The sequence below is a fragment of the Dipodomys spectabilis genome, unplaced genomic scaffold (assembly GCF_019054845.1).
Source record: "Dipodomys spectabilis isolate Male_0828 unplaced genomic scaffold, ASM1905484v1 ptg000609l, whole genome shotgun sequence".
Classification (NCBI taxonomy): domain Eukaryota; kingdom Metazoa; phylum Chordata; class Mammalia; order Rodentia; family Heteromyidae; genus Dipodomys; species Dipodomys spectabilis.
Window position 1 is genome coordinate 279562 of NW_024871286.1, and position 27084 is coordinate 306645.

At 71.4% G+C, this 27084-nt stretch overlaps 3 protein-coding genes across 3 annotated transcripts; 1 reads left to right on the plus strand and 2 right to left on the minus strand.

Moving 5' to 3' along the window:
• The first annotated feature begins 4393 nt into the window (after positions 1–4393).
• Positions 4394–6348, plus strand: B3gnt3 (UDP-GlcNAc:betaGal beta-1,3-N-acetylglucosaminyltransferase 3). The gene is made up of 2 exons (XM_042671233.1): positions 4394–5011; positions 5777–6348. The coding sequence occupies exons 1-2, from the start codon at positions 4394–4396 to the stop codon at positions 6326–6328; spliced, it is 1170 nt and encodes a 389-aa protein (XP_042527167.1). The 3' UTR covers positions 6329–6348.
• Positions 6349–7689: 1341 nt separating this feature from the next.
• On the minus strand, positions 7690–8154 carry Insl3 (insulin like 3). The gene has a single exon (XM_042671234.1). The coding sequence runs from the start codon at positions 8068–8070 to the stop codon at positions 7690–7692; it is 381 nt and encodes a 126-aa protein (XP_042527168.1). The 5' UTR covers positions 8071–8154.
• Positions 8155–11356: 3202 nt separating this feature from the next.
• On the minus strand, positions 11357–23443 carry Jak3 (Janus kinase 3). Its single transcript, XM_042671279.1, has 24 exons — positions 23359–23443; positions 21431–21627; positions 21084–21207; positions 20752–20863; positions 20512–20657; positions 20093–20387; positions 18881–18994; positions 18648–18805; positions 18442–18553; positions 17991–18177; positions 17388–17515; positions 17158–17289; positions 16726–16810; positions 15713–15840; positions 15334–15466; positions 15090–15250; positions 14849–14999; positions 13731–13870; positions 13340–13529; positions 12894–13018; positions 12630–12802; positions 11977–12094; positions 11651–11761; positions 11357–11467 (listed from the first exon to the last, which is right to left on the minus strand). Exons 2-24 carry the CDS (start codon positions 21612–21614, stop codon positions 11360–11362), a joined length of 3315 nt encoding a protein of 1104 aa, XP_042527213.1. The 5' UTR covers positions 21615–21627; positions 23359–23443; the 3' UTR covers positions 11357–11359.
• Between the last annotated feature and the right edge of the window lie 3641 nt (positions 23444–27084).

Below are 27084 nucleotides of genomic sequence, written 5' to 3' on the forward strand. Positions count from 1 at the left end.
TCAGAGCCATCTTCAGAAGCTCTCCCGACTCCCTGGGGAGAGGTGGGGAGGCTCCCTCTCCCCCCGCCCTCCCCCCTCCCCCCCCCCCCCCGCAGCAGCTCTGCGGTCGCTCTGGTCCGGCTTATCGCTGCCCCGGAGCCTGGCGTCGCCCGGCGCTGCCCGGTGACGGCGGCCTCCCGAGGGCCCTCCCCTCCCCCGCCCGCCCCGGCGCGGGGCCCAGGGCGGGGTCACCTGCGGGGTCCGGGCGTTGGCGGGCGACCTCCTCTTTTAATGGTTTAATTGCAGGCAGCCCCGCCTCGGGCGGGAGTCTCCCCGCGCCTCGGCCTGCCTGGCTCGCCGCATCCTTTTCCCAGCAGCGCCTTGGCTGCCGCCCGCAGAGCTGCGGGGCGGTGGGCAGCGGGGCCGGGAGAGGCGCGGGTCCTGGCGCCTGTGAGGGGCGGGCTCCGTGGGTGGATGGGCTCCGAACAAAGTTCAAGACGCCCTGCACCGACCGAACCGGCCGCGTGCTCGGGCCCAGCGGGGCGCGGGGCAGCGAGGGGCAGCCAGCAGGTCAAGCTGGGCTGCGGGAGCGCCTGGGGCGCGGGGCGGGGCGCAGAGCCCGCACGCGCCCAGCCCGCACCCAGCGGGGCCGGGATGTAGGCAGGTTGGGGGCCGGGAATGCCTGCGGCCCTGTGGAGGAGGACCCGCCGGTCCCACCGGCCTCAGGCGCTCCGCACAGCCGGTACCTTGGGCGGGCAGGTGAGAGGCTCCGGCTCGCGCGGCAGACTGGCGAGGGAGGGGCGTGGCCGGGAGAGGGCGGGCCGAGGCTTGGATTGGGTACAGCCCCTGGGGGCGTGGCCTGGACGGCCAGTGGGCCGAGCTTACGAACCAGGGGTTGCCAGAAGATAGAGTGGGCGTGGCTGGGGGCGTGACGAGCGTGTCTAGGAGAGGGGCGGGACTTAAGGGCCAGGGCTGCGGGAAAACCACAGGGAGTGGTCGTTGTCGTGGGCGTGGCGCGGTGAGCGATTCGACCCGAGGAGCGGGGCTTATGGGCCAGGGCTGTAGGAAGACTGCATGGAGTGGGCGTGGCGCGGGGCGGGGCGCGGCGAGCAGGTCTAGGGAGATGGGCGGGGCTTATGGGCCAGGGCTGTAGGGAATCAGCAGGGAGTGGGGGTGTCCGGGGCGGGGCGCGGCGTGCGAGTCTATAAGGGGGCGGGGCGTTCAGGGCAGGGCCGTAGGGAGACAGCATGGAGTGGGTGGGCCGGGGGCGTGGCGCGGTGAGCCAGTCCGGGACTCGAGCTCCGCGGCGCGGCTGGAAGGAGGCCCGCGGGCGGCGAGGGCGGGCAGGAGGTGGGAGGGCTGCAGGAAGGAAGGAGCCGGTGGGAGGCGGGGGCTCGGTCCAGGTGAAAACTTTCTGACCGCTCCCGGGAGCCTCAGAGGCGGGACGTCGCGTGGTGAGTGGCCGCGGGTGGGAGCGGAGCCGGGGAGCGGGACTCGGGGGGCCGGCGCGGGGTTCGCCGCGCGGAGCGTCCCGGCCCGGGGCTTGGCGGGGCTCAGGGCGGGGTCTGCGGGCGGCGGTGCCGGCTTCGTCCCAACTGTGGTTGGGGGCAGGACGCGCATCTGTGCAGTCTCAGCCTCAGCTTCCCTCCAGGGCGCGCGGGCTGGTCAGTCGGGGCGCCGCCGGCGTCGCCTGTTCCCCGGGCACATCGTCCTTTCCTTCTTTTCTTCCTCGGGGCTGGGGCTCCCTGGGCTGGCCTCGAGCCCGGAACCTCCTGGCTCTGCCCCCCGGGTGGGCCGGGCCGACCTGGGGTCGCGCCCGGAGGTCAGGGCCACTTCCTGCGCCGGCTGTGACCCCGGCGCGGGCGGTGCAGTGAGGGGCAGAGGGCAGAGCTGCCCCCGCCCGGCCTCCCCCGCGCCCGTCATCCCCAGGAGGACCGGCCCCGCGACCCCGGGAGGTCGGCTCCGGCCCCGGCCCAAAGCAGCCGGGGCCCTGAGGCCCCGCGTAGGACGGGGACCTGCGGGCGCCCGGGGGTCGAGGGTCGGGGCCGAGGTCGAGTCTGGGGGCCGAGCGGGGAACCGGGGCCGGGGGCCGGGTCGGAGCCGGGGTCGTGGTCGGGGTCGGTTCCGAGGTCGGGGCCTGGGGCCGGGGCCGAGGCTGGGGGCCGGGTTGGAGCCGGGGCCGGGGCCGGGGCCGGGGCTGGGGTCGGGGCTGAGGTCGGGGCCGGGGCCGGGGCCGAGGCTGGGGTCGGGGCTGAGGTCGGGGTCGGGGCCGAGGCTGGGGGCCGGGTTGGAGCCGGGGCCGGGGCCGGGTCGGGGTCAGTTCCGAGGTCGGGGCCGGGGCCGAGGCTGGGGCCGGGTTGGAGCCGGAGCCGGGGCCGGGGCCGGGTTGGAGCCGGGGTCGGGGCCCAGGTCGGGGCCGCCCTGCGCCGCCTTCCCACCGGGAGTCTAGGGTCGCCTCTTGTGGGGAGCTCCTTACCAGGGGACAGCCTGAAGGACCCGCCGGGGGCGGTGGTGGCTGCGGCTCCTCCGCCCCCTGCAGGAGCTGGCCGCTGAGTGCCTCAGTTTCCCTCCGGGTAGAAATGGCTGGAGCCAGCTCCCGTGCTGGGTGGCGGTTGCAGGCGTGATCCGGTGTGTTTGCTCTTCCTGATTACACAGCTCGTTACATTACATTCCTGACATTAATCTTTCTTGACCGAATTTACTGGCCGCAGCGGCTGGACGGGGTGGGGACCCGGAAGTTCCGAGCCAGGGAGTGCACAGGGAAGGGCTTCGGGCGGCTGGGAAGCCCAGCTGCCTTCCCAGGCTCGGGGTCCCATCTGGCCAGGACGAGGGGTGGGGGCCCTGCTGACGGGGGGGGGGGGGGGAAGGGGGAGGTCGTGGAAGGGACGGGGAAGGAGGCCTGGGGACGCGGAGCCGGCAGAGGCCGGACCCCGCAGGCTGCGGTGGGACGTGTGGGGGCGCAGCTGTGGAGGGGGCGTGGCCCTGCCGGTGAGGGCGGGGCCTATCGACAGTCCAGCTGCCTGGGGGCGGGGCCTGTGATGGGGGCGGAGTGGGATCTGCTGACAGGCCAGGACCCTGGGGCGGGGCTTGCAGGTGGGGAGGGCGGGGCTTGCAGGTGGGGAGGGCGGGGCTTGCAGGAGGGGCGGGGCCTTGCTGGGGGCGGAGTGCGATCTGCTGACAGGCCAGGACCCTGGGCGGGGCCTTGCAGATGGGGCGGGGCTTGCAGATAGGGAGGGCGGGGCTTGCAGGAGGGGCGGAGCCGGCCCTCAGCATCCACGCGGAAATGCTGCCCAAGAACCAGGAAGCCGGTCTGCAGGGCGGGGCCGCGGCCCTCCCGTGCCTGGGCCCCTCGGCGGGTTTATGGAGCCCGCACGGCCCTCGGGCCCTCGTAAAGCGACCCACCCTGCAACCGACATGCAGCCCGCCCCGGAGCTGCCCCTCGAGGCCTGGACCCTGCCCTGTTCTCTCAAGGCTCCCGGCCGTCCGGAGACCCGGATGGGGCAGCGCCGGGTGAGCCCCTGACTTGGCAGAAGGTCGGATGGCTCCAGAATCTTCGGGGCTGAAGCCAGTGTCCCTGGGGCCCGTTGGGGCCCAGAAGGCGGCGGCCTTGGGTCATGAATATTCACAGGGTCATTAAGGGCCACCGAGGCAGGTCTAGAAGCGTGTTGCTGGCGTTCCTGTCGACGCCCGAACATCCCGTTCATCCCGCGGAGCCGCCTCGGCGCTGCCTGGGGTCCGGGCCGCAGCCCTGGGCCCGGATTTCCCCCACCGTCCTCAGCCGGCCGCAGGGGCCTCCCAACCTCAGGCCCCGCCCAGCGCCCCAGCGGGCGCGGCCCGGCGGGCTGGACAGGGGCCTGGAGCAGGGGCAGAATGGGGTGAGGGTCGGGGCCAGGGCGTCGCCACCTGCGGCCTGGGGAGGCTCCTGGGCCCCGGCCAGCAAAAGACAAGAGGCTTTTCCTGGAGGAAATCAACAGGTCGGGCAGCAGCGGACCTGAGGAAGGGTGGACAGCCCCGGGCAGCCCCGCCCGGCCGGCGGAGGGCCTGGGCCCCAGCCCGCACTGCAGCCAGGGGCCCCTGGACCCCACTGTACCCCCATTTCCCTGGGTGACCATGGGTCCACACTGGACTCACTGTCCATCCCCACAGCACGCTGGGTGCCGCGAGGGGACGGAGGACAGGCGGGACCCAGACCCCAGGTCGCCTGAGGTGAGTGGCCAGGCCGGTACCCCAACCTGACCCCCCCGGAACACCCACAGCAGTGGGACACGGCCCCTCCCCGACCTCCACTCCAGCCAGAAAATTCTGGGCCCGCCCATGCGAGGGGCATTGCAGCTGGGGCATTGAGGGTCGCGTAGGAGTTCCCTGGGGAGTGGGGATGGGCTTAGGGGGGCATAGGAGTTTGCCGAGAGACACCATGCGACAGGCACTGTTCTCCGCAGGACCCGCGGACCCAGGCCAGATGCGGTGCCCCCGGCTGCTGCGGCCCGGCGTGGGCCCGGGCCTAGCGCTGGCCCTGGCCCTGTGTGCCTGCGTGCTGCTGGCCCTGGCGCGGCTGCACACCGCGCGCCGCTGCGCCGCCCCAGAAGAGGCGCCGCCCGCACGCTCCGCGCCACCCCGCGCGCCCCGCGCGCCACCACCCGCGCCCTGCGCGCCCAACGCCTCGGTGGCGCGGCACCCGGACTTCGCGGCGCAGCCCGCGCACGTGCGCAACTTCCTGCTGTACCGGCACTGCCGCGACTTCACACTGCTGCAGGACGCGGCGCCCGGCAAGTGCGCGGGGCCCGTGTTCCTGCTGCTGGCCATCAAGTCCGCGCCCCGCAACTACGAGCGGCGCCAGCTCGTGCGGCAGACCTGGGGCCGCGAGCGCCAGGTGCGGGGCGCCGCCCTGCGCCGCCTCTTCCTCGTGGGCACCGAGCCCGACCCGCACCAGGCCCGCAAGGTGGACCGGCTGCTGGAGCTGGAGGCGCATGCGCACGGCGACGTGCTGCAGTGGGACTTCCACGACTCCTTCTTCAACCTCACGCTCAAGCAGGTGGGCGCAGCTGTGAGTGTCCCCGCGGAGGGCGGCCCTCCCTCCGGAGGCCGGCCCAGCCGGTCCCCACACTGAGGCTCGGGAGTCTGCCGCTTATTTGTTTTTGGAGAATCATGGCGCCCCAGGCTGGGATTCCTCTGGGGGCGTGGCCAGAGTTGGGCCAGGCAGGGCCAGAGCCAATAGGACAGGGATGGGGCGGAGCCAGGGGTAGGGAAGGTAGTAGCAGGGCCAGAGGCGGGGCGGGGCCAGGGGAAGGGAAGGCAGTAGCTGGGCCAGAGGCGGGGCGGGGCCAGGGGAAGGGAAGGCAGTAGCTGGGCCAGAGGCGGAGCCAATGGTTGGGCATAGTCAAATGAGTGAGAGTTGGGGCGGGGCGGAGGTGAAGCCAATCAATGGTAGGGCAGAGGAAAGCCAATGGCAAGGCAGAGCCAGATTGCGATGGGTGGGGCAAGATGTGGGGTAGGACAGAGGCAGAGGCGATGGGTGGGGTCGGAGGTGGAGCCAATGATAAGGCAAAGCAAGAGACAAGTATAAAGGGACCCGTGGTAGGGTTGAGTCAGAGGAGGAGCCCATGGTAGGGCAGACAGAGAAGATAGGCAGGGAAGGAGGTGGGCGGGGCAGAGGGGGAGCCAGACACCACGATGGGCGGGGTCGTGTGAGGGGCGGGGCCATGGGGAGCCAATCATTGCTGGGGCAGAGCCTGAGTTGGGGTGGGCGGGAACGAGGTGTGGCGGTGGGCGGGCCCGTCCTCAGCCCCGCCCTCCGCAGGTCCTGTTCCTGCGCTGGCAGGAGGCGCGGTGCACCAACGCCAGCTTCGTGCTCAACGGCGACGACGACGTGTTCGCGCACACGAACAACATGGTGGCCTACCTGCTTGGCCAGGACCCCGACCGCCACCTGTTCGTGGGCCACCTCATCCAGAACGTGGGCCCGGTCCGCGCGCCCTGGAGCAAGTACTTCGTGCCGCGGCTGCTGACGGCCGAGGAGCGCTACCCGCCCTACTGCGGCGGCGGCGGGCTGCTGCTGTCGCGGTTCACCGGCCGCGCGCTGCGCCGCGAGGCGCCCGCGCTGCCGCTCTTCCCCATCGACGACGTCTTCCTGGGCATGTGCCTGCAGCGCGCGGGGCTGCGGCCCGCGGCGCACGGCGGCGTGCGCATGGCCGGCCTGCGCGCCCCCGCCCCGCGCCTCTCCTCCTTCGACCCCTGCTTCTACCGCGAGCTGCTGCTGGTGCACCGCTTCCTGCCCTACGAGATGCTGCTCATGTGGGACGCGCTGAGCCGCCCCGACGTGGCCTGCGGCCGCCGGGCCCAAGTCTACTGAGGCCGCCCTCCCCGGCGGCGCCCCCCGCGGTGGTGCTCGTGGGGCCCCCTCCGCGTGGCAGCCCCATCCAGGCTCGCGCTGGAGGCCGGCGGGGTGAAGCCCCCGACCCCCCCCACGGCGGCCCCCGACACCCCCCCACGGCGGCCCCCGACCCCCCCCCCACGGCGGCCCCCGACCCCCCCCACGGCGGCCCCCGACCCCCCCCCACGGCGGCCCCCGACCCCCCCACGGCGGCCCCCGACCCCCCCCCCACGGCGGCCCCCGACCCCCCCACGGCGGCCCCCGACACCCCCCACGGCGGCCCCCGACCCCCCCACGGCGGCCCCCGACACCCCCCCCCCCCCACGGCAGCCTCCACACTCAGGGAGCGGCCGGGCCGGGTCCTGCATGCGCGTTCAATAAAAGCCATTGTCCTGTCTGCGTTAACAAAGGCCGTGCGGCCCACCGTCCAGAGGCGCGGGCTCGAGTCCTCCGCACACACAGCCGGAAGTGGAGCCGGGCTGCTGGGGTGGGACGCCCGCGGGGCGAAGAGGCTCCTACCGCCGGCCGCTCAGGAGGCCCAGGTTCGAAGCCAGCCTGGGCAGGAAAGGCCGTGAGACTCTCCAATGAGCCACCAGAAGCCGGAAGTGGGCCACGTGGTAGAGGCTGCCTGGAGCTGAGGAGCAGCGCCGGCCCCAAGTTCAAGACTACCACCGACAACGAAAATGAAACGGCCGCTTCCTGCACAAGTCCGGCCTGGGGGAGCCTGGGGGGAGGGCCCGGGGGGGCCGGGGCGGCCTGGGGGGGCCCGGGCGGCCTGGTGGGGGGGTCTGGGGCGCTGGCGGCTGGCTGGACCGGTGCAAGCTCCGTGGGGACCTTGGCCCCTCCCTGTGCCGCACCCCCCCCCTCCCGCCTCCCTGTGGGAGTCAGAAGCAGGCGGTGGGGGGCTGGGAAGCTGGCTCAGTGGTAGAGCGCTAGCCTTGAGCTGAAGAGCTGAGGGACAGCGCCCAGGCCCAGAGATCAGACCCCACGACCGGACCAAAAAAAAAAAAAAAAAAGCAGGCGGTGGGAAGAGAGACCAGGGCTGCGCGGCGAGGGGAGCCCGGGCAGCACAGGCAAAGGTCCTGGGGCAGGACGAGCTGGGGGTGGGAGGGCTGGGGCTCACCGGCGCTGAGGTCGCCTGCTGGCCGGCCCGGCCCGCTCCTTGCCTCAGTTTCCCCACTTGGTCTCATGGGGACTTAGCATCCAGCGGGGGGAGGGGCAGAACCATCCGGCAGAGGGGCTGCGGGTGCGGAACCTTCCAAAACACACACAGGAGCTGCTCTGCCACTTTATTTGGTGTTCGGGGCTAAGGGGCGGCGGGGGCCGGCGGGGTCGGGCGGTCAGCGCGGGCAGAACCCCGCGAGGTCCTCCGGGGCGCAGCCGAGGACGCAGCAGCGGTGCGGGAGGCCGGCGGCGGCGCGGCGGCGGCGGCGGCCGGGCTCGGGGACACCGGGCGCGCGGGGCTCCGGAAGCGGCTGCCCTGTGGATGCGGGGGTCAGCGGGGGCCGGGGACAGCCCGCCGCCCCGGCCCGCTCCTCCCCTCCCCCGCACTCACCGACGCCACCCGCCTCGGGGGACCAGCGCGGGGCCCCGCACACGCGCACGAGCTCGCGCACCAGGCGGTGCCCGCACAGCCGCTCCCGCGCCGCCGGCGCGCCCGCGCGTGCGGGTCGCGGGGCCGGGAGCAGTAGCAACAGCAGCAGCAGCAGCCCGCGGTGCATGGCGCCGGTCCGGGTGTGCGGTGCTCGGTGCCGAGTGCGGCCCGGCGCCCTTTATAGCGCCGAGGAGCGCGGGCCGCGGCCTTGGGGCGGGGAGGGCGGCGCCCGCGGCCGGGGCGGGGGTTCGGGGCCGGGCTCCGCGCGGGCAGCGGCGGGGGCGGACGGGGGCGGGGAGGGCGGCTCGCGGGTCCTTTGCCCAGCAGGGAAACTGAGGCTGCGTGGCGTGGCCCGGGATGCCCACGCGGGGATGCCCGCGCCGCCGCGCCCTCCCCTGCCTCAGTTTCCCTCTCCCTGCCGTGTCTGTTGTCCGTCTGTCCGACCCTCCCGGCCGTGTCCTCCGTCTCTCCACGTTTTCCCGGCTGGTCGCCCCGCCCCCCCCAGCCGGCTCCCCAAACCCGGCCTTGCCCTCTGACCCCCGCAGCGCGCGCTCCCTTCGCCGCCCCTGGGGCGCAGCCCGCGGCCAGGAGCCAAGGCCGGCAGCTGCGGCCCGAGAGGCCCGACCCTGACCCCCGACCCCAGCCCCGGCTCCGCCCCGCCCTCCCACGACTGCCCGGACCGCTCACGGGGAAGCCGCGCGCTCCCCCTCTCCACCCGGCTCATGGGGCCGCCCGGCCGGGAGGCCGCTCGCGGCGGAGCGCGCGCCAGGCACGCGTGAGGCCCGGGTTCGAGTCCTCCGCACCACTCACGCAGAGCGCGCGCCTCGGGCCAGCGCGGTCCCCGGCCGACAAGAAGCCCGAGAGCCCCCCGCGCCCCAGAGCCCCCCGCGCCCCAGAGCCCCCGAGTCCCAGAGCCCCCCGCGCCCCAGAGTCCCAGAGCCCCCGCGGCCCAGAGTCCCCCGCGGCCCAGAGCCCCCGCGCCCCAGAGTCCCCCGCGCCCCAGAGCCCCCCGCGCCCCAGAGCCCCCGCGCCCCAGAGCCCCCCGCGCCCCAGAGCCCCCCGCGGCCCAGAGTCCCCCGCGCCCCAGAGCCCCCGCGGCCCAGAGCCCCCCGCGCCCCAGAGCCCCCGCGGCCCAGAGCCCCCCGCGCCCCAGAGCCCCCGCGCCCCAGAGTCCCCCGCGCCCCAGAGCCCCCCCGCCCCAGAGCCCCCGCGCCCCAGAGTCCCCCGCGCCCCAGAGCCCCCCGCGCCCCAGAGCCCCCGCGGCCCAGAGTCCCCGCGGCCCAGAGTCCCCCGCGCCCCAGAGCCCCCCGCGCCCCAGAGCCCCCCGCGCCCCAGAGCCCCCGCGCCCCAGAGCTCCCGTGGCCCCAGAGTCCCAGAGCCCCCGAGTCCCCCGCGCCCCAGAGCCCCCGCGCCCCAGAGCCCCCGCGCCCCAGAGCCCCCGTGGCCCCAGAGCCCCCGCGCCCCCGAGTCCCCCGCGCCCCAGAGCCCCCGTGGCCCCAGAGCCCCCGTGGCCCCAGAGTCCCAGAGCCCCCGTGGCCCCAGAGCCCCCGCGCCCCCGAGTCCCCCGCGCCCCAGAGCCCCCGTGGCCCCAGAGCCCCCGCGGCCCGAGTCCCAGAGCCCCCCCCCCGCCCCAGAGCCCCCCCGCCCCACAGCCCCCGCGCCCCAGAGCCCCCCCCCCGCCCCAGAGCCCCCGCGCCCCAGAGCCCCCGCGCCCCAGAGCCCCCCCCCCCCCCCGCCCCAGAGCCCCCGCGCCCCAGAGCCCCCGCGGCCCCAGAGTCCCAGAGCGCCCGCGTCCCAGAGCCCCCGCGCCCCAGAGGCCCCCCCTGCATCTCCAGAGTCCCAGAGCCCACGTGCCCCCCCCCACCAGGCAGCAGCTCGCGCAGGCCCCGCCCCACGCGTCCCCGCAATCTGTCCACAGGTGCGGTCTTGTTTAGTGACCTCCTTGTTCCCGGTGACGCAGACCGGTGACCTCCCGCGGCTCGTGCCGCGCGTCTCCCCCGCCCCTCCGGCTCCCGCCCCGCATCTCCGCCCGCGAGTTCGCCGCCCTCCGTGTCCAGCCGGGCTCGGCGCCGAGCCCGCACGCTATCAGGGTTCTGCCCCGCCCCCCAGCAGCCTTCCCGCAGACGAGCGCGGGGTCGGGGTGACGATCCCGGGCCAGCAGAAAACGAAGACAGGCCGGAGAAGGCGCCTCGCTCCTGCCCCGCGGCGTCCGCCCGCGTTTCCCAGCCGCTCCGCGCTCTTCCCCGCGTCCGCCGTCCGCGCTCCTCGCGCTTCTTTGCTGGGTTTGTTGGTCGGAGGCGGGGTTTGAACTCTCGGCCCGGGCGCTGTCCCGGAGCCTCTCCGGCGCCAGGCAGGCGCTCTGCCGCTGCAGCCTCGGCGCCGCCTGTGGCTTGCTCTGCGTGGCTCACTGGAGATGAGCCTCACGGACGTTCACGCCCTGGCCGGCTTCGAACCGAGGTCCTCACATCGCCTCCGGAGGGGCCCCGATGCGGGCGGCAGCCGCGGGCGGGAGGGGGCGTGGCGCGGGGGAGCGGTGGTGGGAGGGGAGCGGGCGGGAGGGGGGCATCTCCCGACCCTCACCCCCCTCACCCCGCCCTCCACACCCCGCCCCCTCACCCCGCTCACCCCGCCCCTCCTCACCCCGCCCCTCCTCACCCCGCCCCTCCTCACCCCGCCCTCCTCACCCCGCCCCACCTCACCCCGCCCCTCCTCACCCCGCCCCCCTCCTCACCCCGCCCCCTCCTCACCCCGCCCCCCTCACCCCGCCCCCTCCTCACCCCGCCTCCTCACCCCGCCCCCTCACCCCGCCTTTTCACCCCGCCCCTCCTCACCCCGCCTCCTCACCCCGCCCCTCCTCACCCCGCCCCTCCTCACCCCGCCTCCTCACCCCGCCCCTCCTCACCCCGCCCCTCCTCACCCCGCCTCCTCGCCCCGCCCCTCCTCACCCCGCCCCCTCCTCACCCCGCCCCCTCCTCACCCCGCCTCCTCACCCCGCCTCCTCATCCCGCCTCCTCACCCCGCCCCCCTCACCCCGCCCTTCCTCACCCCGCCTCCTCACCCCGCCCCTCCTCACCCCGCCCCTCCTCACCCCGCCTCCTCGCCCCGCCCCTCCTCACCCCGCCCCCTCCTCACCCCGCCCCCTCCTCACCCCGCCTCCTCACCCCGCCTCCTCATCCCGCCTCCTCACCCCGCCCCCCTCACCCCGCCCTTCCTCACCCCGCCTCCTCACCCCGCCCCTCCTCACCCCGCCTCCTCACCCCGCCCCTCCTCACCCCGCCCCTCCTCACCCCGCCCCTCCTCACCCCGCCTCCTCACCCCGCCCCTCCTCACCCCGCCTCCTCACCCCGCCCCTCCTCACCCCGCCCCATCCTCACCCCGCCCCCTCCTCACCCCGCCCCCCTCACCCCGCCCTCTCCTCACCCCGGGGCCCCGCTCCACAGCGCGTCCAGCCGCGGGCGCAGGGCGCCGAAGCTTGGCCGCTCCTGCGGGGCGCGCGCCCAGCACAGCCGCATGAGCTCGTGGACCTGGGGACGGACACGGGTCTTGGCCGGGACGCCCGATGCCCCGCCGGGGCCCACCCGCCCCGAGGCGGAGCGGCCAGTCCCGCCCCTTCCGCCCTCCGCTTCCGCACCCCAGGGCCTGGACACACTGCGCGTCCGGGGCGGGGATCCCGGGGAAACTGAGGCCAGCCCGGCGGCATCGCTCACCTGGGAAGGGCAGGCAGGGGGCGCGGGCAGCCTGCGGCCCTCGGACAGCAGGTCCAGCAGGCGGCAGAGCGCCGGGGCGTCGCCCTCGCACCCCATCATGCGCAGGAACTCCTGGAGGAGGGGCTGGCGTCGGGGAGGGCCGTGGGCGGGGCCGGGGAGAGGGGCGGGGCCTGATGGCGGGGCGGGGCCAGGGAGAGGGGCGGGGGCCTGCGGACGGAGAGGGGGCGGGGCCGGGGAGAGGGTGTGGCCTGTGGGCGGGGCGGGGCCGGGGAGAGGGCGGGGCCGGCGGGGCGGGGCGCGCACGCGAGGGGCCCCTGCCCACTCACAGCCGAGGGGCTGCAGCTCTTGTCGCCGTAGGTGAACAGCTCGTACAGCAGGACCCCGAAGCTCCAGACGTCGGACTGGCGTGAGAAGATGCTGTCCGCCAGGGACTCGGGCGCGTACCTGGGCCGGGCGCAGCCATGGTCAGCACTGGGCTCAGTGTCCGGAGCGGCCAGGCTTCACCCTGAGCTGCCTCCGGGCCCAGCCTGAGCGGAGCGGGGACGTGGGCTATGCCTGGCATGAGAGGGGCAGGGCTGGAAGAGGGTTATGTGAAGGGGCGTGGCCACTTTCCAAGAGGGCGTGGTTATAGGGGCGGGGTCTGACAATGGGGCTTGCGTTGTGGGTGTGGCTTCTCAGGTCTTGGAGGGGCAGAACCAGTGTGGGCGGGGCTACCCTTGCAGCGTGGGCGTGACCAATGTGTTGTGGGCGTGGCCGCGCTAGGAGCGGGGCCTGAGCGGCAGGCTGTGAGGCAGTAGGGGAGGGGCTGGGGCGGGCTGGCAAGCAAAGGGAGCTCACTGGAGGAGGCGGGGTCAGCGCTGAAGGGCAGGATCGGAAGGGGGAGGACGGGGCTGGGACAAGAAGGCCGAGGAGCTGCGGAAGGGGCGGGGCTATGGCTGTGATGGGCGGTACTCTAAGCGGGCGCCCTATGGGTCCCTACCAGAAGATGGGGCTCTGGCCGGGCTCGCGGACCACGTAGTAGTCTTTGTCGAGCGGCAGTAGCTTGGCGAGGCCGAAGTCGGCGATCTTCACGTGCGCCTCGCTCTCCACCAGGATGTTGCGCGCAGCCAGGTCGCGGTGTACGCAGCGGCGGGAGCCCAGGTACTCCATGCCCTGGGGCGGGGCGTCGTGAGGTTCCGCAGGGCCGGGGACTCCTCGCCCCGCTTCCCCGCACCTCCCTCCGTCCCGTCCCCAGCGCCCGCACCTTGCAGATCTGCGAGGCATAGAGCAGGAGGCGCCCCGCGTCGAGGCGGGCGCGGTGGCGGCGCAGGAAGTCGCGCAGGCAGCCGCTGGGCAGGTACTCCATGACCAGACGCAGGCTCTGGCGGCCTGGGGATGGGGTGGGGTCAGTGCGCCCCCAAACCCGCTCGCTCCCTCACCCCCAGGGTCGCTCTCGGATGGCGCTGTCACTACCGCGGGAACAGCAGCACACACGCTGCTGTCCACAGCTGGACGCCCCCAGCCCGCGCAGCTCCTTCAGAGCAAGATCAACTGGGGAAACTGAGGCTCTGGTGCGGGTCCCGGCCGGAGCCGGGATCCGAGCCCGGGCCCCTCTGAGTCTTGACCGTGGAGCAGCACAGGCGGCCGGCGCGGGGCAGCCAGAGGTGCGCCTGCGAGGCCCTGGGCCCTGCGGCCTCCGGCCGCACCCACCTGGGCCATAGCTGACGCCGCGGTACTTGACGATGTAGTCGCTGTGCATGGCTTTAAGAATCTGGATCTCGCGCTGGAAGTCCCTCTGCTGGTCCGGGCCGCTGTGCTGCAGCTGCTTCACAGCCACCAGGGCGCCGGTGTTGTCTCCCAGCGGGTCGTAGCGGCACAGCTCCACGCTGCCGAAGTTGCCCTGCGGCAGAGCGCGGCTGGTGGGCTCCTGGGAGCCCCGCCCACCCGCGCACACCACGCCCGCCAATCCACAACTCCCGCCCACTTCCAGGCCACACCCACTACCCCACAAAGTTCCGCCCATCTTCCCAGCTCTACCAATAGCCTCCTCTCATCGTGCAGCAGGCCCCGCCCCCCCGCCCGGGGGCCGTCCCCACCTCACCTTGCCCAGCTGTGAGATGTATTTGAGGTGTCTCTCCTCGAAGATCGTGGGGTCCTGGCAGGCGTAGAGCCGGGCGCTGCTCCACAGCCCATCTCGAGGCTCCAGGCCGCCGGCTGTGGGGTCTGCGAGCAGCTCGTAGTCTGGGGGCGGGACGGCAGAGTCTCCTGAGGCAGGCCTGTGGGGCGGCCCCGTCCCAGCACCCTAAGTCGGGCCTCCCTGAGGGGGTGCCGCCCCAGCCGCCCACGGCATGGGGGAGCACGGAGAGCCGCTTGCGGGGAGCTGATCCTGGCGGGGACAGCAGGCCACGCGTGCTGGACGGGGCGGAGGGGGAGGCCGGCCGGCAGCCCCCGACTAGGAGGAGCTCCAACCGGGTCCACGCCTGCCGCCCCAGCTACTCAGGAGGCCGAGCGCGGAGGATCTCGGTTCAAAGCCAGCTCCGGCAGCAAAGTCGTGACCCTTATCTCCCATTAGCCACCCAAGAGCCCAAAGGACGCTGTGGCTCAAAGGAGCTCGGGGTCAGCGCCCAGGCCCCGAGTTCAAGCCCTGGTGTGGACACACAAGACCAACACTATATTCAGTGCGGGGCTTTGGGTACAGCGGCTGCCGCGGCCCATAGACCGGGAAGTCACGGCCGTCATCCTCCACGCGGGAGGCTTAGTCCTGCGGGGCCTCCCTGCGTGCCCCGCCCCCTGCCCGGAACCGCCCCTGCGCGCCCCGCCCTCCCGGGGTGCCCCGCCCCCTATCCCTCCGGGCCCTCCCTGCCCCGCCCCCTGCGCGCCCCGCCTCCCGGGGTGCCCCGCCCCCTACCCCTCCGGGCCCTCCTGTGCCCCGCCCCCTGCGCGCCCTGCCCCCTGCGCGCCCCGCCCTCCCGGGGTGCCCCGCCCCCTACCCTCCGGGGCCTCCCTGCGCGCCCCGCCCTCCCGTGCCCCGCCCCCTGCGCGCCCCGCCCCCTGCGCGCTCCGCCCTCCCGTGCCCCGCCCCCTGTGCGCCCCGCCCTTCCGAGTGCCCCGCCCCCTGTGCGCCCCGCCCACCCTGCGAGCCCCACCCTCGCGGAGTGCCCCGCCCCCTGCCCCACTGGGGCCTCCCTGCACGCCCCGCCCCCTGCGCGCCCCGCGGACCTGACGTGGTAAGGCTGTTTAGGTCCCGGATGACAGCCCGGAAGGAGGGCCGCCGGCCCGGCTCGTAGGCCATGCATTCCTGGATCAGCGAGGCCAGCTCTGTCCACTTGGGCGGCGGCAGCTGCTGCCGCTGCTCGTAGAACCTGAGTTTCTGCGGGAGGAGGGCGGTGGGCCCGGTGCGCCCTGGGAACCCCCGCCCGGCCCGCCCCGCCACGCGAAGGCTCCCGGCCTGGCCGCTGACCTCGGCGGGCTCCAGCGCGCTGACGGGCATCGGGGCGCCACTGAACACCTCCCAGGCCGTGGCGCCGAAGCCCCACTTGTCGGCTTCCAGGCCCAGGGCCTGCGGCTCCCGGGGGCACTGCAGGCACTCGGGGGCCACCCAGGGGATCCTGTCGGTGAGCACTGAGGGGAGGGCCGGGCCGGGCGGCTCAGGCGCGTGCTCCTCGGGTCGGCCCCCCGCCCCCCCCCCCGCCCCTGACACGTACTTTCCAGGCTGAGCACTGTGGGGCTGACCCCGGGGTCGCTCAGCTTGATGAAAGGGGGGCTCCCGTCCGCCCCTTCCCGAGCCAGCAGCACCTTCCGCGCGGACACGTTGCCGTGGGGCAGCTCTTTGTCCTCCTGAGTGGGCAGGACACGGGGTGCAGGGAAGAAGGCTGCTGGCAAACTCGTACACATCCTTCAGAGCCCAAGGGACAGTGCCCGAAGCTGCCCACACTCCGCCTTCCGAGCGGCCTGCTCTTCTCACGCGCTGCCTTTAGAGCAAAGTCCCGCAAGTCCCCGCGCCCGGGGCCTCCTTGGCGCTGCCCTCCTGCCCCGCGCCGGCCTCATGCAGGCGGACGCCGGATGGACGCGGCGGCGGCTCACCAGGTAGCTGAGGGCGTAGGCCAGCTGTTTGATGACCTGCAGCTTCCAGCTGGCCGGCACCTGCTGGCCACGCTTGAGCAGGTACGTGTCCACGGCTCCCAGGGGGACAAATTCCTGTACCATGGTGCCTGGGGGGGGGACCGAGCTGCGCTCCAGGAGCTGCGCCCCCCCCCCCCAGCTCCCCGATAAACAGCTGCTGATGGGAATCAACGAACTGGCGTTCAGAGAAGGTACGCATTCCCAAAAAGCTGCACAGTAAAGGGAGTCAGAAACCAGGGTCTGTGCAGCTTGAAAACATTCTAGGCTTGGACACCAAGGGGGACCCTGGAGCTGCCCCGCCCGGGGTGGAGGGCTGGGAGGCCGGGATGCCACGCGTGGGGTGGGGGTGAGGGCGAGCAGCGTTAAGCAACGCGGGTGAAGCAGGCTGTGGTGGCTGGGCGGGGCTTCCCAGGCGGGGCCTCGAGCTGTGCATTGTGGGCGGGGCCCCGGAAGGCGTTGAATTGAGGCGGTGCCTCAGGGCGGGGCCTCGGTGGGTTGTGTGACGTGGGTGGGCGGGGCTGGGACGGTGGGGGTATGGGCGGGGCCTCGGTAGGTTGTGTGATGTGGGTGGGCGGGGCTGGGACGGTGGGGTATGGGCGGGGCCTCGGTGGGTTGTGTGACGTGGGTGGGCGGGGCTGGACGGTGGGGTATGGGCGGGGCCTCGGTGGGTTGTGTGACGTGGGTGGGCGGCGCTGGGACGGTGGGGTGTGGGCGGGGCCTCGGTGGGTTGTGTGATGTGGGTGGGCGGGGCCGAGACGGTGGGTGTGGGCGGGGCCTCGGTGGGTTGTGTGACATGGTGGGCGGGGCTGGGAGGGTGGGGTATGGGCGGGGCCTCGGTGGGTTGTGTGACGGGGTGGGCGGGGCTTCGGTGGTTTGCGTGGCGTGGTAGGCGGGGATTCGGGTAACGGGTGAAGGAGGGGCCTCTGTGGCTGCCAGGCTGGGTGGGCGGGGTCCCAGCGGGGGCGGGGCCTCACTGTCGCCAGCCATGCACACGCCGTGCAGCAGCACCAGATGCGGGTAGGAGACCTGGCTCATCAGGCTGGCAGCTTCCAGGAAGGACTGCGGGGCCGGGAAAAGAAGGCACGATGACACCGATGGTTCCCAGCTCCGGGCTTGGGGAAAGAGCGGCCCTCAGCTCTCTCTGGAGTCCGGACTCACGTCCGAGCGGCCGCCTCCCCCCCGGGCTGGGCCCCGCCAACGTCTCCTCCACGCCTCCGGGTGTCCGCCTTGGCCGACCCCTCCCCGGCCAGCCGGCCTCACACTTCTTGATCACGCGGGCCCTGCTCTGCCGCAGGACCTTTGCACGGCCCGCACTCTTCCGGTGGCCCTGGTGCTGGGCGGCGACCGCGCCTCTGCCGGTCCTCTGCTCAGCTCCTCGCCCTCCCAGCGCCGCCCGCGGCCCTCACCTCCATGCAGTGCTTGTGCGTGGCGTCCATCACCTTCAGCAGCACCTCGGTCTCGCGGGCCTCCCCGTCCACGGCCTCGTGGCGGAGGCCCCGGTAGATCTTGGTGAAGGACCCGTGGCCCAGGTTCTCGTGCTGGCGCGGGGGGGGGGCGGTCGTGAGCGGTTGGCGGGGCGGGGGAGGGGGGCCTCCCGGGGGGAGCACGGGGGAGCGGTCCCGCGACGGCGGCTTACCCGCTGCAGGCTGTGGGCCGGGATGGTGTGGAAGGTCATGGGGCCCGGCTTGCGGGGGCCGCGGGGTGCGGCGCAGGCCGGCGGGGCCAGGCCGTACCCGCCCCGCACCACCACCAGGTTGGACTTCTCTACAGAGGAGGGAGGAGGTGGGAGACCGACGTGGGCGCAGGAGCTGCGGGCCGCTCCTGTGGAGACCGCGGGCCCTGGCCCCGCCCCCGTGGGAACGCGCAGACCCTGGCCCCGCCCCCGTGGGGGACCCGCAGGCCATGGCCCCGCCCCCGTGGGGAACGCGCAGACCCTGGCCCCGCCCCCGTGGGGGACCCGCAGGCCCCGCCCCCGTGTGGGACCCGCAGGCCATGGCCCCGCCCCCGTGGGGAATGCGCAGACCCTGCCCCCGCCCCCGTGGGGGACCCGCAGACCCTGGCCCCGCCCCCGTGGGGGACCCGCAGGCCCCGCCCCCGTGGGGAACGCGCAGACCCTGGCCCCGCCCCCGTGGGGGACCAGCACGCCATGGCCCCGCCCCCGTGGGGGACCCGCAGGCCCCGCCCCCGTGGGACGTGGCACCTCCCCCAGGCGCTCTGTTCCAGCGGGGCGGGGCCTCACCTTTGGGTCTAGGAGTGCAGCACGCGGTGAGGCGCAGCGCGACCCCGTCTATCCGCAGCCCCCCGTCCCTGCACGCTGCCACCAAGTCTGGAAGGTTCTTGTGAGGCCGCCCCAGGCCGACAAGGGAGAAGGCGCCGGAGCGGTCCCGCCGGATCAGGCAGCCCTTGAACGCGGGGCCCAGCGGAGTCTGCAGGGCAGAGGGGTCCTGAGGGGGAGGGGCTGGGGGAGGGGCACGTGGCGGGGTTCTGAGGGGGAGGGCACGGGGCGGGGTCCTGAGGGGGAGGGGTTGGGGGAGGGGCACGGGGCGGGGAGGGGCGCAGGGCGGGGTCCTGAGGGGGAGGGGCAGAGCTCTTCCCCCCCTCCCGCAGACCCACGGGCTGTGCTGGGAACTGCGCTTCCGCCGCCCCCCTCCGGCCCCTCCCCGGCCCGCAGCCCCGCGCCGCTGGCCGACCTGCACGCAGACCGTGAGCAGCACGCTGTGGAAGTCCTGGGGGCTGCGGCGGAGGACGAAGGAGCCGGGCAGGGCCCCCGCGGCCTTGAGTTTGTGGATGGCGAAGTCCAGCCTGCGGGACGGAAGGGCGGGGACGGAGCTGTCGTGCGGGTCGGGGCCGGCCGCGGGGCCTCCCGGGTCTCGCTCCGCACCCGCCGGGCGCTCACGTGATGGGCCCGCAGCAGCCCCACGCCGCCTCCTCCAGCAGCCGCGGCGGCGCCGCCTCCTTGCAGAAGAAGTGGTGCGGGTCGCAGGTGAGGCGGAAGTAGCCGTCCACCAGGGCCACGAAGGACAGCGCCTCGGGCAGCCCCGGGAACTCGGCCTCCTGCGGGCCATCAGGGCCGCGGTCAGGGCCCGGCCCGCGCCCCCGCGCCCGTCCCAGGGCTGGCCCGCGACCCACCAGCATCTGCTTGTCCGTCCTGGTGAGGGTCACCAGGCGGTGCTCTCCCGCCCCGGGCGCCTGCTTCACGCTGATGTCCACCACCTCGGGAAAGTCACAGAAGGGCTGGAAGTCCTGGGATGGGAAGGGCAGGGCCGGCGCTGGAGTCCCCCCGCTCAGCGCCCCGCGGCTGGGCCCGCCACCCCGCGCTTCAGCCACCGCCCTCATCCCTCCCGGCCCCGCCCATACCACGCCCATCCTCACCATGCCCCGCCCACGCCTGTCCCGTCCTCACCAGGCCCCGCCCATACCACGCCCATCCTCGCCAGGCCCCGCCCACACCGCTTCCGTCCTCGCCAGGCCCCGCCCATACCACGTCCATCCTTACTAGGCCCCGCCCACGCCACTCCCGCCCTCACCAGGCCCCGCCCACACCGCTCCCGTTCTCACCAAGCCCCACCCACACCGCTCCCGTTCTCACCAAGCCCCGCCCGTACCACGCCCATCCTCACTAGGCCCCGCCCACACCGCTCCCGTCCTCACCCGACACCGCCCCAGTCCTCTTCAGGCCCTGTCCAGCCTGAGGGGCTCCGGCCCAGCCCCTGGAGGTCCTGCCACTCACCTCCCAGAGACCCTCCCCTTCCCTGTTCTGCCTTCTTCCTGGACCTCCTGAGCCCCGGCCCCTCACGATCCCACCCATGAAGGACCCATCACCGCCCAACAACCCTCGGTGCTGCCCAACCCACTTTCGTTCCCACCCCCTTGCTCCGCCCCGCCCTCATTCGGCTTCCTCTGAGCCCCGCCCACTCTCCTTATGAGCGTTGGCCCAGCCCATTCACCACCCAGCTTTCTCCTGTCCTGCCCCTCTAGGGCCACGCCCCATCTGCAGGTCCCGAACCTGTGCGCCCCGTCCACTCTTGGTCCTGTCTTCTTATTGGACACCCCTAGTCTGTGGAGGCCCGCCCACCATCCAGTGCCCCCGCCCCTTTCGGGGTAAATCCTATTCTGTTCCTGCTCCTCCTCAGCTTTCTGCAGCCCAGCTCTCAACCGGCCCTCCATGATCCCTCCCATGAAGGACATCACTGCTTTCTTCCAATCATACACCCCCTATAGGGTCCCGCCCCTACATCGTCCTGCCCAATCGCTCGCTCCATTTCTTGAAGCTCCTCCACGCCCATTGGAGCCCCACCCGTCTTGGCGCCGCCCTCTTCCTGCGGCCCCGCCCCTCCGCACCTCAGCCTCTCCCGCGCTCCAGGCGATGCCGCTGCCGCCGGCCACGCGCAGCAGCCCCGGCGCGCCCTGGTCCCCCGCGGGCCCCGGGAGCCCCACGCGGAAGGTCTCGGCGTGCCGGGCCGGGTCCAGCCGCTCCAGGTCCATGACGTACTTGGCCAGGAGCGAGTGCCGGTCGGCCTGGCTGGCGGCCACGCGGCGCAGCGCGCGGCGCACGGTCCTGCGGATGCGCTTGCGGGTGACGAAGCTGAGGCCCTGGATGAGGCCGCGCAGGCCGGGCGGCAGGCAGGCCTTGTAGCTGCGGGAGATGAGGGCGGACCGACCGCGGGGGCGCTGGGCGTGGGGCGGCGCGGGCCCCGCGTCCCGCCCCCGGTCCCGCACCCCGCGTCCCGCCCGCGCCCCTCCCGGGCCCCGCCGCTCACCTCACCGTCCTCAGCAGCTCCCGGGGCCGCTGCGCCCGCTCGCGGCACAGCCGGGCCAGGTCCAGCACCGCCAGGCTGAGGCACTCCCCCTGGTCCCGGAGGCCCAGGCCGACGGCCAGGCGCCCGGCCACCAGGTCCCCGCGGTGCTGCGGACGGACGGGACGGACGCAGGCTCGCCGGGCCGCCCGCCCGCCCTCCGCCCCGGGCCCGCCCCGACCCCCTCCACCTGCCGAGCCGCACCTGGGCGAAGAGGTGTTCCAGGACCCGCAAGTCGAAGACGGCGCCAGCCAGGTCCTTGCGCAGCCCAAACCGGTGGCATTTCTCCAGCCCGAACCAGTTGGGGAAATGGAAGCTGCCGGGGAAGGGGAGGAGAGCCCGGTCAGGAACCCCTGGCCCCAGCAGGAACTGGGGTACAGGGCGGGCAGCATGCCCAGCGGAGCCGGTACTGTGTGTGCCGTGTGGCCTTGGGCAAGTGACCGACCCTCTCTGGGCTCAAGGACCCTCTCTGGCAGTGCCCTGCAGAGAGAGGCTAGGAGGCCGTTCGAGCCCTGGGGACTCAGGGTGCTTCCTACCGCAGCCTGTAGACCAAGACTTGGGTCCCCGCGTCCTCCACGGAGAAGATGTGGCTTGGGGGGAACCAGTAGGAGAGGTCCTCAGTGGCCAGAGCAAAGAGTGGGTGATACACGGGCAGGATGCCTGTGGACGTGAGCCCGTCAGCCCCTCCTCGGGTGCCCCATCCGCCCCTCAGCCAGGCTGCAGTGTCACCGTCCTCCCTCACCAGACTCCTACTCATCCTTCAAAGCCTCCCCCCTCCCCCCCCATTCTGATGCTGACTTCAACAGGTAACTATCTGCTCTCCATCTGGGCCCCACACAGCCTTGCCCTTCCCTCTGGCCCATCCCTTCAGGAACCCACTCACCGCTGGCCTTGGCAGCCTGCACACACAACTCCTCTGCAGATAGCTCCCCAAAGGAGAAGGAGAGGCGCTGAGGAGGCCCAGGGCCCAGAGCTGGGAGCAGCACGTCCAAGGCCCCGGCCTCTGAGGAAGATAGGCTGCAGGAGCGCTGGGAGATGAGGGGGGTCTCCTCGCTCAGGGGCGCCATGAGGACAAGCCACCTGCAACACAGAGACATCTGTACTTGTCTGCACCCAGGGCAGACATCTCCAATCAACCTGCAGCCTCTTGTCTCCCCCAGCAGGCCCAGCCCGTGACCCAACAGGCAGGAGCAGCCGATTGCAGAGGTACAGCGGATCGTAGAGGTGCAGCAAGCTGGGGGTGCTGGCTTGTTTTGGGGCCCCAGGAAGGTGTTCTCAGGGAGCGTCCGTCTGATCCGAGGCTGTGGCAAATGCTTCTGTCAGGACTGGGGTCCTGATGACAGGCAGTAGGGGGCCCTCCCCACCCACCCTTCATTCTGTTCTCATCCCAAAACAAAACACCTACCCTAGAGTGGGGACTCTGTTCTTACAGGGCTGGGCAAGGGCCCCAGGCTCTGGGTTTGAGTCCCAAACCCCACTCTGAGGCCTGTAAGGTCCACGTCGGAGCTTTCCTGGCTGTGTGGTGCCCGGCCCCAAAGCAGGCACCAAGGCTACTCCTAACCTGCAAGGCTGGGGTCCCCTGCCTGGAGGGGGGGCATGGGGAAGCGGGGTCCCAGAGGGGCAGGGTGAGCCTGGGACAGCCTGAACTGAGCTCGCTGACGCCCGCCTGGACCCCAGGGCCAAGCTCCCGCACTCCCTGACCTTTTCTTGCTGGTGCCTTCCCTTATCTGGCAGGCCTGGGGTTGGGACTCAAGGCCTCTTTCTTGCTTGTCTGTGCCCCACCACTTGAGCCCTGCCCCCTTTTGCTTCTGCATTATTCTAACAGGAGCTCACACGTTTGAGCCTGTGGAGGCCTCAAACCCTCCTGCCTACGATCCCCAGAGCTGGTATTACAGGTGTGCCCAACCACATTCAACCAGAAACCAGACACCCTTCAGAGAAATGGATGCTTGGTGTTAATGCATTTAGAGCAACTTGTAAGCACTTTACTTTTTTATTATTGAAAGTAAAAGAGGAAAGAAATAGGAAGGGCAATGGAGCCTAAAACATGTCTGTTTCTAAAACCCCCCAAAGAGCTGGGCACAGGTGGCTCATGCCTATTGTCCTAGCTACTCAGGAGACTGAGATCTGAGGCTCGCAGTTCAAAGGCAGCCCAGGCAGGAAAGGCCATGAGACTCTTTTTTTTTGGTCCGGTCATGGGGCCTGAACTCTGGGCCTGGGTGCTGTCCCTCAGCTCTTCAGCTCAAGGCTAGCACTCTACCACTTGGGCCACAGCGCCACTTCCGGCTTTTTTCATTTTGCTCATGTGGTGCTGAGGAATCGAACCCAGGGCCTCAGGCATGCAAGTCAAGCGCTCTACCACTGAGCCACCTTCCCAGCCCCCCATGAGACTCTTATCACCAGTGAACCACCAAAAAACTGGAAGTGGTGCTGTGGCTGAAGTGGTAGAGTGCCCGCCTTGAGCTGAAGAGCGGAGGGACAGCGCCCAGGCACAGAGTTTGAGCCCCAAAACCAACAAAAAATTAGATATAAAATCACACAAACACACGCACACACATGCATGCACACACAGCCCTATGTGGCTGGAGAGCTTCTCTGCGCCCCTCCCTCGGCGGGCACAGCAGCTGGGCTGGGAATGGGGGTACCGGATCTGCGGCACCCTGTGGGACCCGGAGTCCCCCCACATGGTCAGGCCTCCTCCGGGTGGGCCTCGGAGGCCCTGTGGCCGTGGCTCTTGCAGGACCCCTGGCCAACCCCGCGGCTAATCCCACCAGCCAGCCCCGCCTGGCCCCAGCCCAGTCCTGCTCTTACCTGGCGGGTGGGCGCAGTGATGGGGGGCAGGAAGACCAGGCGGCGGTGGGAAGTCCCTGGCTCTTCCTGTGCGGCCCAGGCTTCCTGAGCCGCTGTCAGCCCGGAAGTCACAGGCAGGCAGGCCCGGGAGGGGCTGAGCCTTCTGGGGCCTCTGTGGGGGCCTCCAGCCCCGCTGCGGGCGACCCCGCACGGGCTGGGACAGCACTCTGGGCCTCAGTGTGCCCACATGTGGACAGCATGGTGTGAATTCTGCCACTAAGGAAGGGAGCTGTGCCCAAGTGAAGTTCAAGGTCCCTTTGAGAAGTTTTCCTAGCCTGGGAAGCAGGTCTGGCCTGCTGTGATGGGGGAAACCGAGGCCCAGCCAGAGGGACAGCAGAGAAAGGCCAGGCAAGGAGAGGGCGGACTTGCAGCAGGACCAGTGGCTGGTGGGGCACAGTGGAGACAAAGGCTGGGGTGGGAGAGCAGGCTGTGTGGGGGGGGGTAGGCGGGGCTCCCCGGGGAGGGGGTGCACCCCTGCAGGGTTGGCGGGTCTCTGTGGCTGAACTGCTGCCCCTGTCCCTGGATGCATGGGGGCTGGTGGGGTGCAGGCCAGGGGTCAAGGCCTAGGCCACCATGCATGAGGACCAGTTTGGGGAAGGGCTTCCCAGAGGAGGTGGCCTTGGGACTGCAACCCAAGGACAAGTGAGGGTCAGGGCTGGAGCGGAGGCCAGGCCGGGAGGCGGGGAGCTGGAAGATGGGGCTGACCCCACGGGGGGGTGGGGGGGAGAGAGGGGTGTCAGGGACACGTTGAGTCTCTTGACTCAAGGGGTCCAGCAGGGTCCACGCAGATGGTCCTGGGTTGGGGCTTTGTGCGGGGAGAGCTGGCGGGTGCTCGTTGTTGGGCCAAGGCTGTGGCCGCAGCCGGCTGGGGGGGCCAGTCCCCGGAGGCAGCTGGAAACGGATGGAAGTGGCTTTCTGTGTCCCAGCCCTGTTGCTACCCCTAGACTCATCTGCCAGCCCATGGGGCCTGCTCAGACCGGCTTGAGCGACCCCTGCATGCTCCCGGGCCGGGAGCTCCTCAGGGCTGCGGGCTGAGGTGACCCATGAAGTGAGAGAGGAAATAAACCAATCCCACAGCTGGGCCCCGGCACTTCCTGCTGCCACCCGGGGCCCAGGCTCCGCCCACAGGGGGGCCTGGCCGGGCCACAAGGTGGCGGAGAGGAAAGCTCCCGCCACCCACCCTTGGCTGTGGGTTCCAAAGGCCTCCAGGGCCCCGAGAGGGACGGACTGGCCACCCACAGCCCTGACAAGGGACTGAGGCCGGTGCAGCGGCACTGCCCACTGAGCGAAAGGTGGAAAGCTCACAGAATACACAGCACTGAGGGAAACACTTGGTAACCTTGATATAGGCTAAGATTTTCTAGAACTGAGGTTTCTTAGTCTTAAGAAAACAAATTATGAAAATGAAAATACTGGGCTCAGAGCCAGCAGCCGCTCAGGCCTGCAATCCCAGCTGCTCAGGAGGCTGAGATCTGAGGATCGAGGTTCAAAGCCAGCCCGGGCAGAAACGACCATGAGATTCTTGTCTCCAGTGACACAGCAAAAAGCCGGAAGTCAAGCTGCAGCTCACGTGGTAGAGCGCCCCCCTCGAGCACAAAAGCTCAGGCCGGCGTCCAGGTCCTGAGTTCAAACCTCAGGACTGGCACTCACATACAAAAGGCAAACAACTCAGTGGGAAGACAGACAAAGGAGTCACAGAGCCATGTCACGGAGGGGCACCCAGGAGTGGCCCCTGGCATGGGAAGGAGGGTGCCCCGTCCTTGCCACAGGAGGGGCGGCAGATGTGGGCCAGCCCCACCTTAGCAGACGGGGACCCAAGCTTCCACGGCCACGGGAGCCCTGCTAGCTGTCTGGGGGAAGGCAAGTGAGCCTGTTGGGAAGGTCTGGGTAAGTAGAGGCAGAGGCAGGCAGGGCCTGGTGGCTTTGGCCTTGCAGGCAGGGAGGGCCTGCCCGCCCTGCAGGCTGCAGGTGATGTGTGCCTGGAGGCTGCTGGGCAGGTGCAGCCCAGCCCGGAACCACAAGGAAGCCAGAGTTCAGGGAGCCAGCGGCAGCCCAGGGGGGTGGCGTGGGGGGAGCAGATGGGACACAGGCTGGCCGCCAAGGTCAAGCTGGGACAGCCAGGGCCTGCTGGAAATCCGGGCAGCGGCCAGACCCAGCCTGTAGGGCTGGTTCCCCAGGACAGGGAGCGGCTGCTGCAGGAGGAAGCAGTGTCTAGTGAATGTTCACCCACACAGGGCCCCACTGGCCGCCACAGGGTCTCCACCCGCCCCAGCTGCAGGCCCCACCCAGGCCCAGCCTACTTCATGTCTTCATGTCCGCCTGTCCCCTGCCTCCTGCCCCTGTCCATTCAGTCCCAAGGGCTCCCCGCGTCCTTCCCCCTGTCCCCTCCTAGCCCTGTCAGGATCAACTTGCACTCTCCACTCTGCTCTGCATTTTTCAGAATCTCTTCCCATCCACTCAGCTACCAGGTAGGGGAAACTGAGGCACGGAGCTTTGAGCTCAGGCATAGGGAGCAAGCTGGGGCCGAGCCTGCCCCCACATTGACTGTGGGGAAACAGGCCAAAGAAAACTTGGTTGGGTGTCAAGCCCCGGGACCGAGGCCCAGGCTGCTCTTCTGGGTGGAAGACAAAGGAAAGTGCTTCCTCACCCCTGGCAGGCACCATTGGACACAGCCACCCACAGCCCGGTCCCCTCAGGGCCCAGGCCCATGGACACCAGGAAGGCAGCTCCGTGGGAAAGTGCTGGCCTCACCTGCAGGAAGCCCTGGCTTCGAGTCCTCAATACCACAGACATAGAAGTCAGAAGTGGCGCTGTGGCTCCAGTGGTAGAGCGCTGAAGAGCTGAGGGACAGCGCCCAGGCCCAGAGTTCAAGCCCCACCATCAACAAAAATAAATAACTGAAATAAATTGAGATTTCAAAGGTCTATCAACAGCTCATGCCGGTAATCCCAAATCCCAGCTACTCCTGAGGCTGCAGTTCAAAGCCAACTGGGGCAGGAAACGCCGTGAGACTGGCCTCCAATAAACCAGCAGAAACCTGGCAGTGGAGCAGTTGCTCAAGTGGTAGAGTGCCCACTTTGCGTGAACAAGCTCAGGGCAGCGGCCAGGCCCGGCATTCAGGCGGGGCCCGGCCCGTGGAAGTTAAGAGGACTGGTGAGAGGCCCAGCTGGTCACTGACGTCTGGGAAGCGGAGGCAAGGTCGGTGTGCAGCCGGCCGGCCCTGACCCGGGGGCCTCTGGCCGCCGCCTCCCCGGCAGAGTGCAAGCCAATCTAGCCATTATAACATTTATTTATTTATGTGTTTACTTATTGTCGGTCGTGGGGCTTGAACCCTGGGCCTGGGCCGTCCCTCAGCTCTTCGGCCCAAGAATGGCTCCACCGCTGGAGCCACAGCGCCACTTCCGGCTTTCTGGTGGTTTATTGCGGTTAAGAGTCTCACGGGGACTTTTCTTCTTTTCTTGCCCGTGCTGGCTGCGAACCGCCATCGTCTGCCGCCTGAGTAGCTGGGATGACAGGCGGGAGCCACCAGCGCCCGGCTCTGCGGCTCATTATTTCAAGATCACCAATTATCACCATCCCGCAGGCGGGATCCTGGCGCGCATGCTCCGTCAGCCGACAGCTGAAGGGGTGTCAATCATCGCCGGCCCCGCCCCCAGGCTCCCCGGGGACCGGAAGCTGGCGGGTGGG

Bases quoted from the DNA above. Each gene is read 5' to 3' on its own strand.
- B3gnt3 (XM_042671233.1), top strand. From the start codon at position 4,394: ATGCGACAGGCACTGTTCTCCGCAGGACCCGCGGACCCAGGCCAGATG. The intron at 5,012-5,776 runs GTGGGCGCAGCT...CGCCCTCCGCAG, and splicing joins TCAACCTCACGCTCAAGCAG to GTCCTGTTCCTGCGCTGGCA.
- Insl3 (XM_042671234.1), bottom strand. From the start codon at position 8,070: ATGCACCGCGGGCTGCTGCTGCTGCTGTTGCTACTGCTCCCGGCCCCG.
- Jak3 (XM_042671279.1), bottom strand. From the start codon at position 21,614: ATGGCGCCCCTGAGCGAGGAGACCCCCCTCATCTCCCAGCGCTCCTGC. The intron at 21,208-21,430 runs GTGAGTGGGTTC...TCACGTCCACAG, and splicing joins GCAGGCTGCCAAGGCCAGCG to GCATCCTGCCCGTGTATCAC. The intron at 13,871-14,848 runs GTCCGCGGGGCG...TCCCGCCCCCAG, and splicing joins AAACAGCCTTACCACGTCAG to ACTACGAGCTGCTCGCAGAC.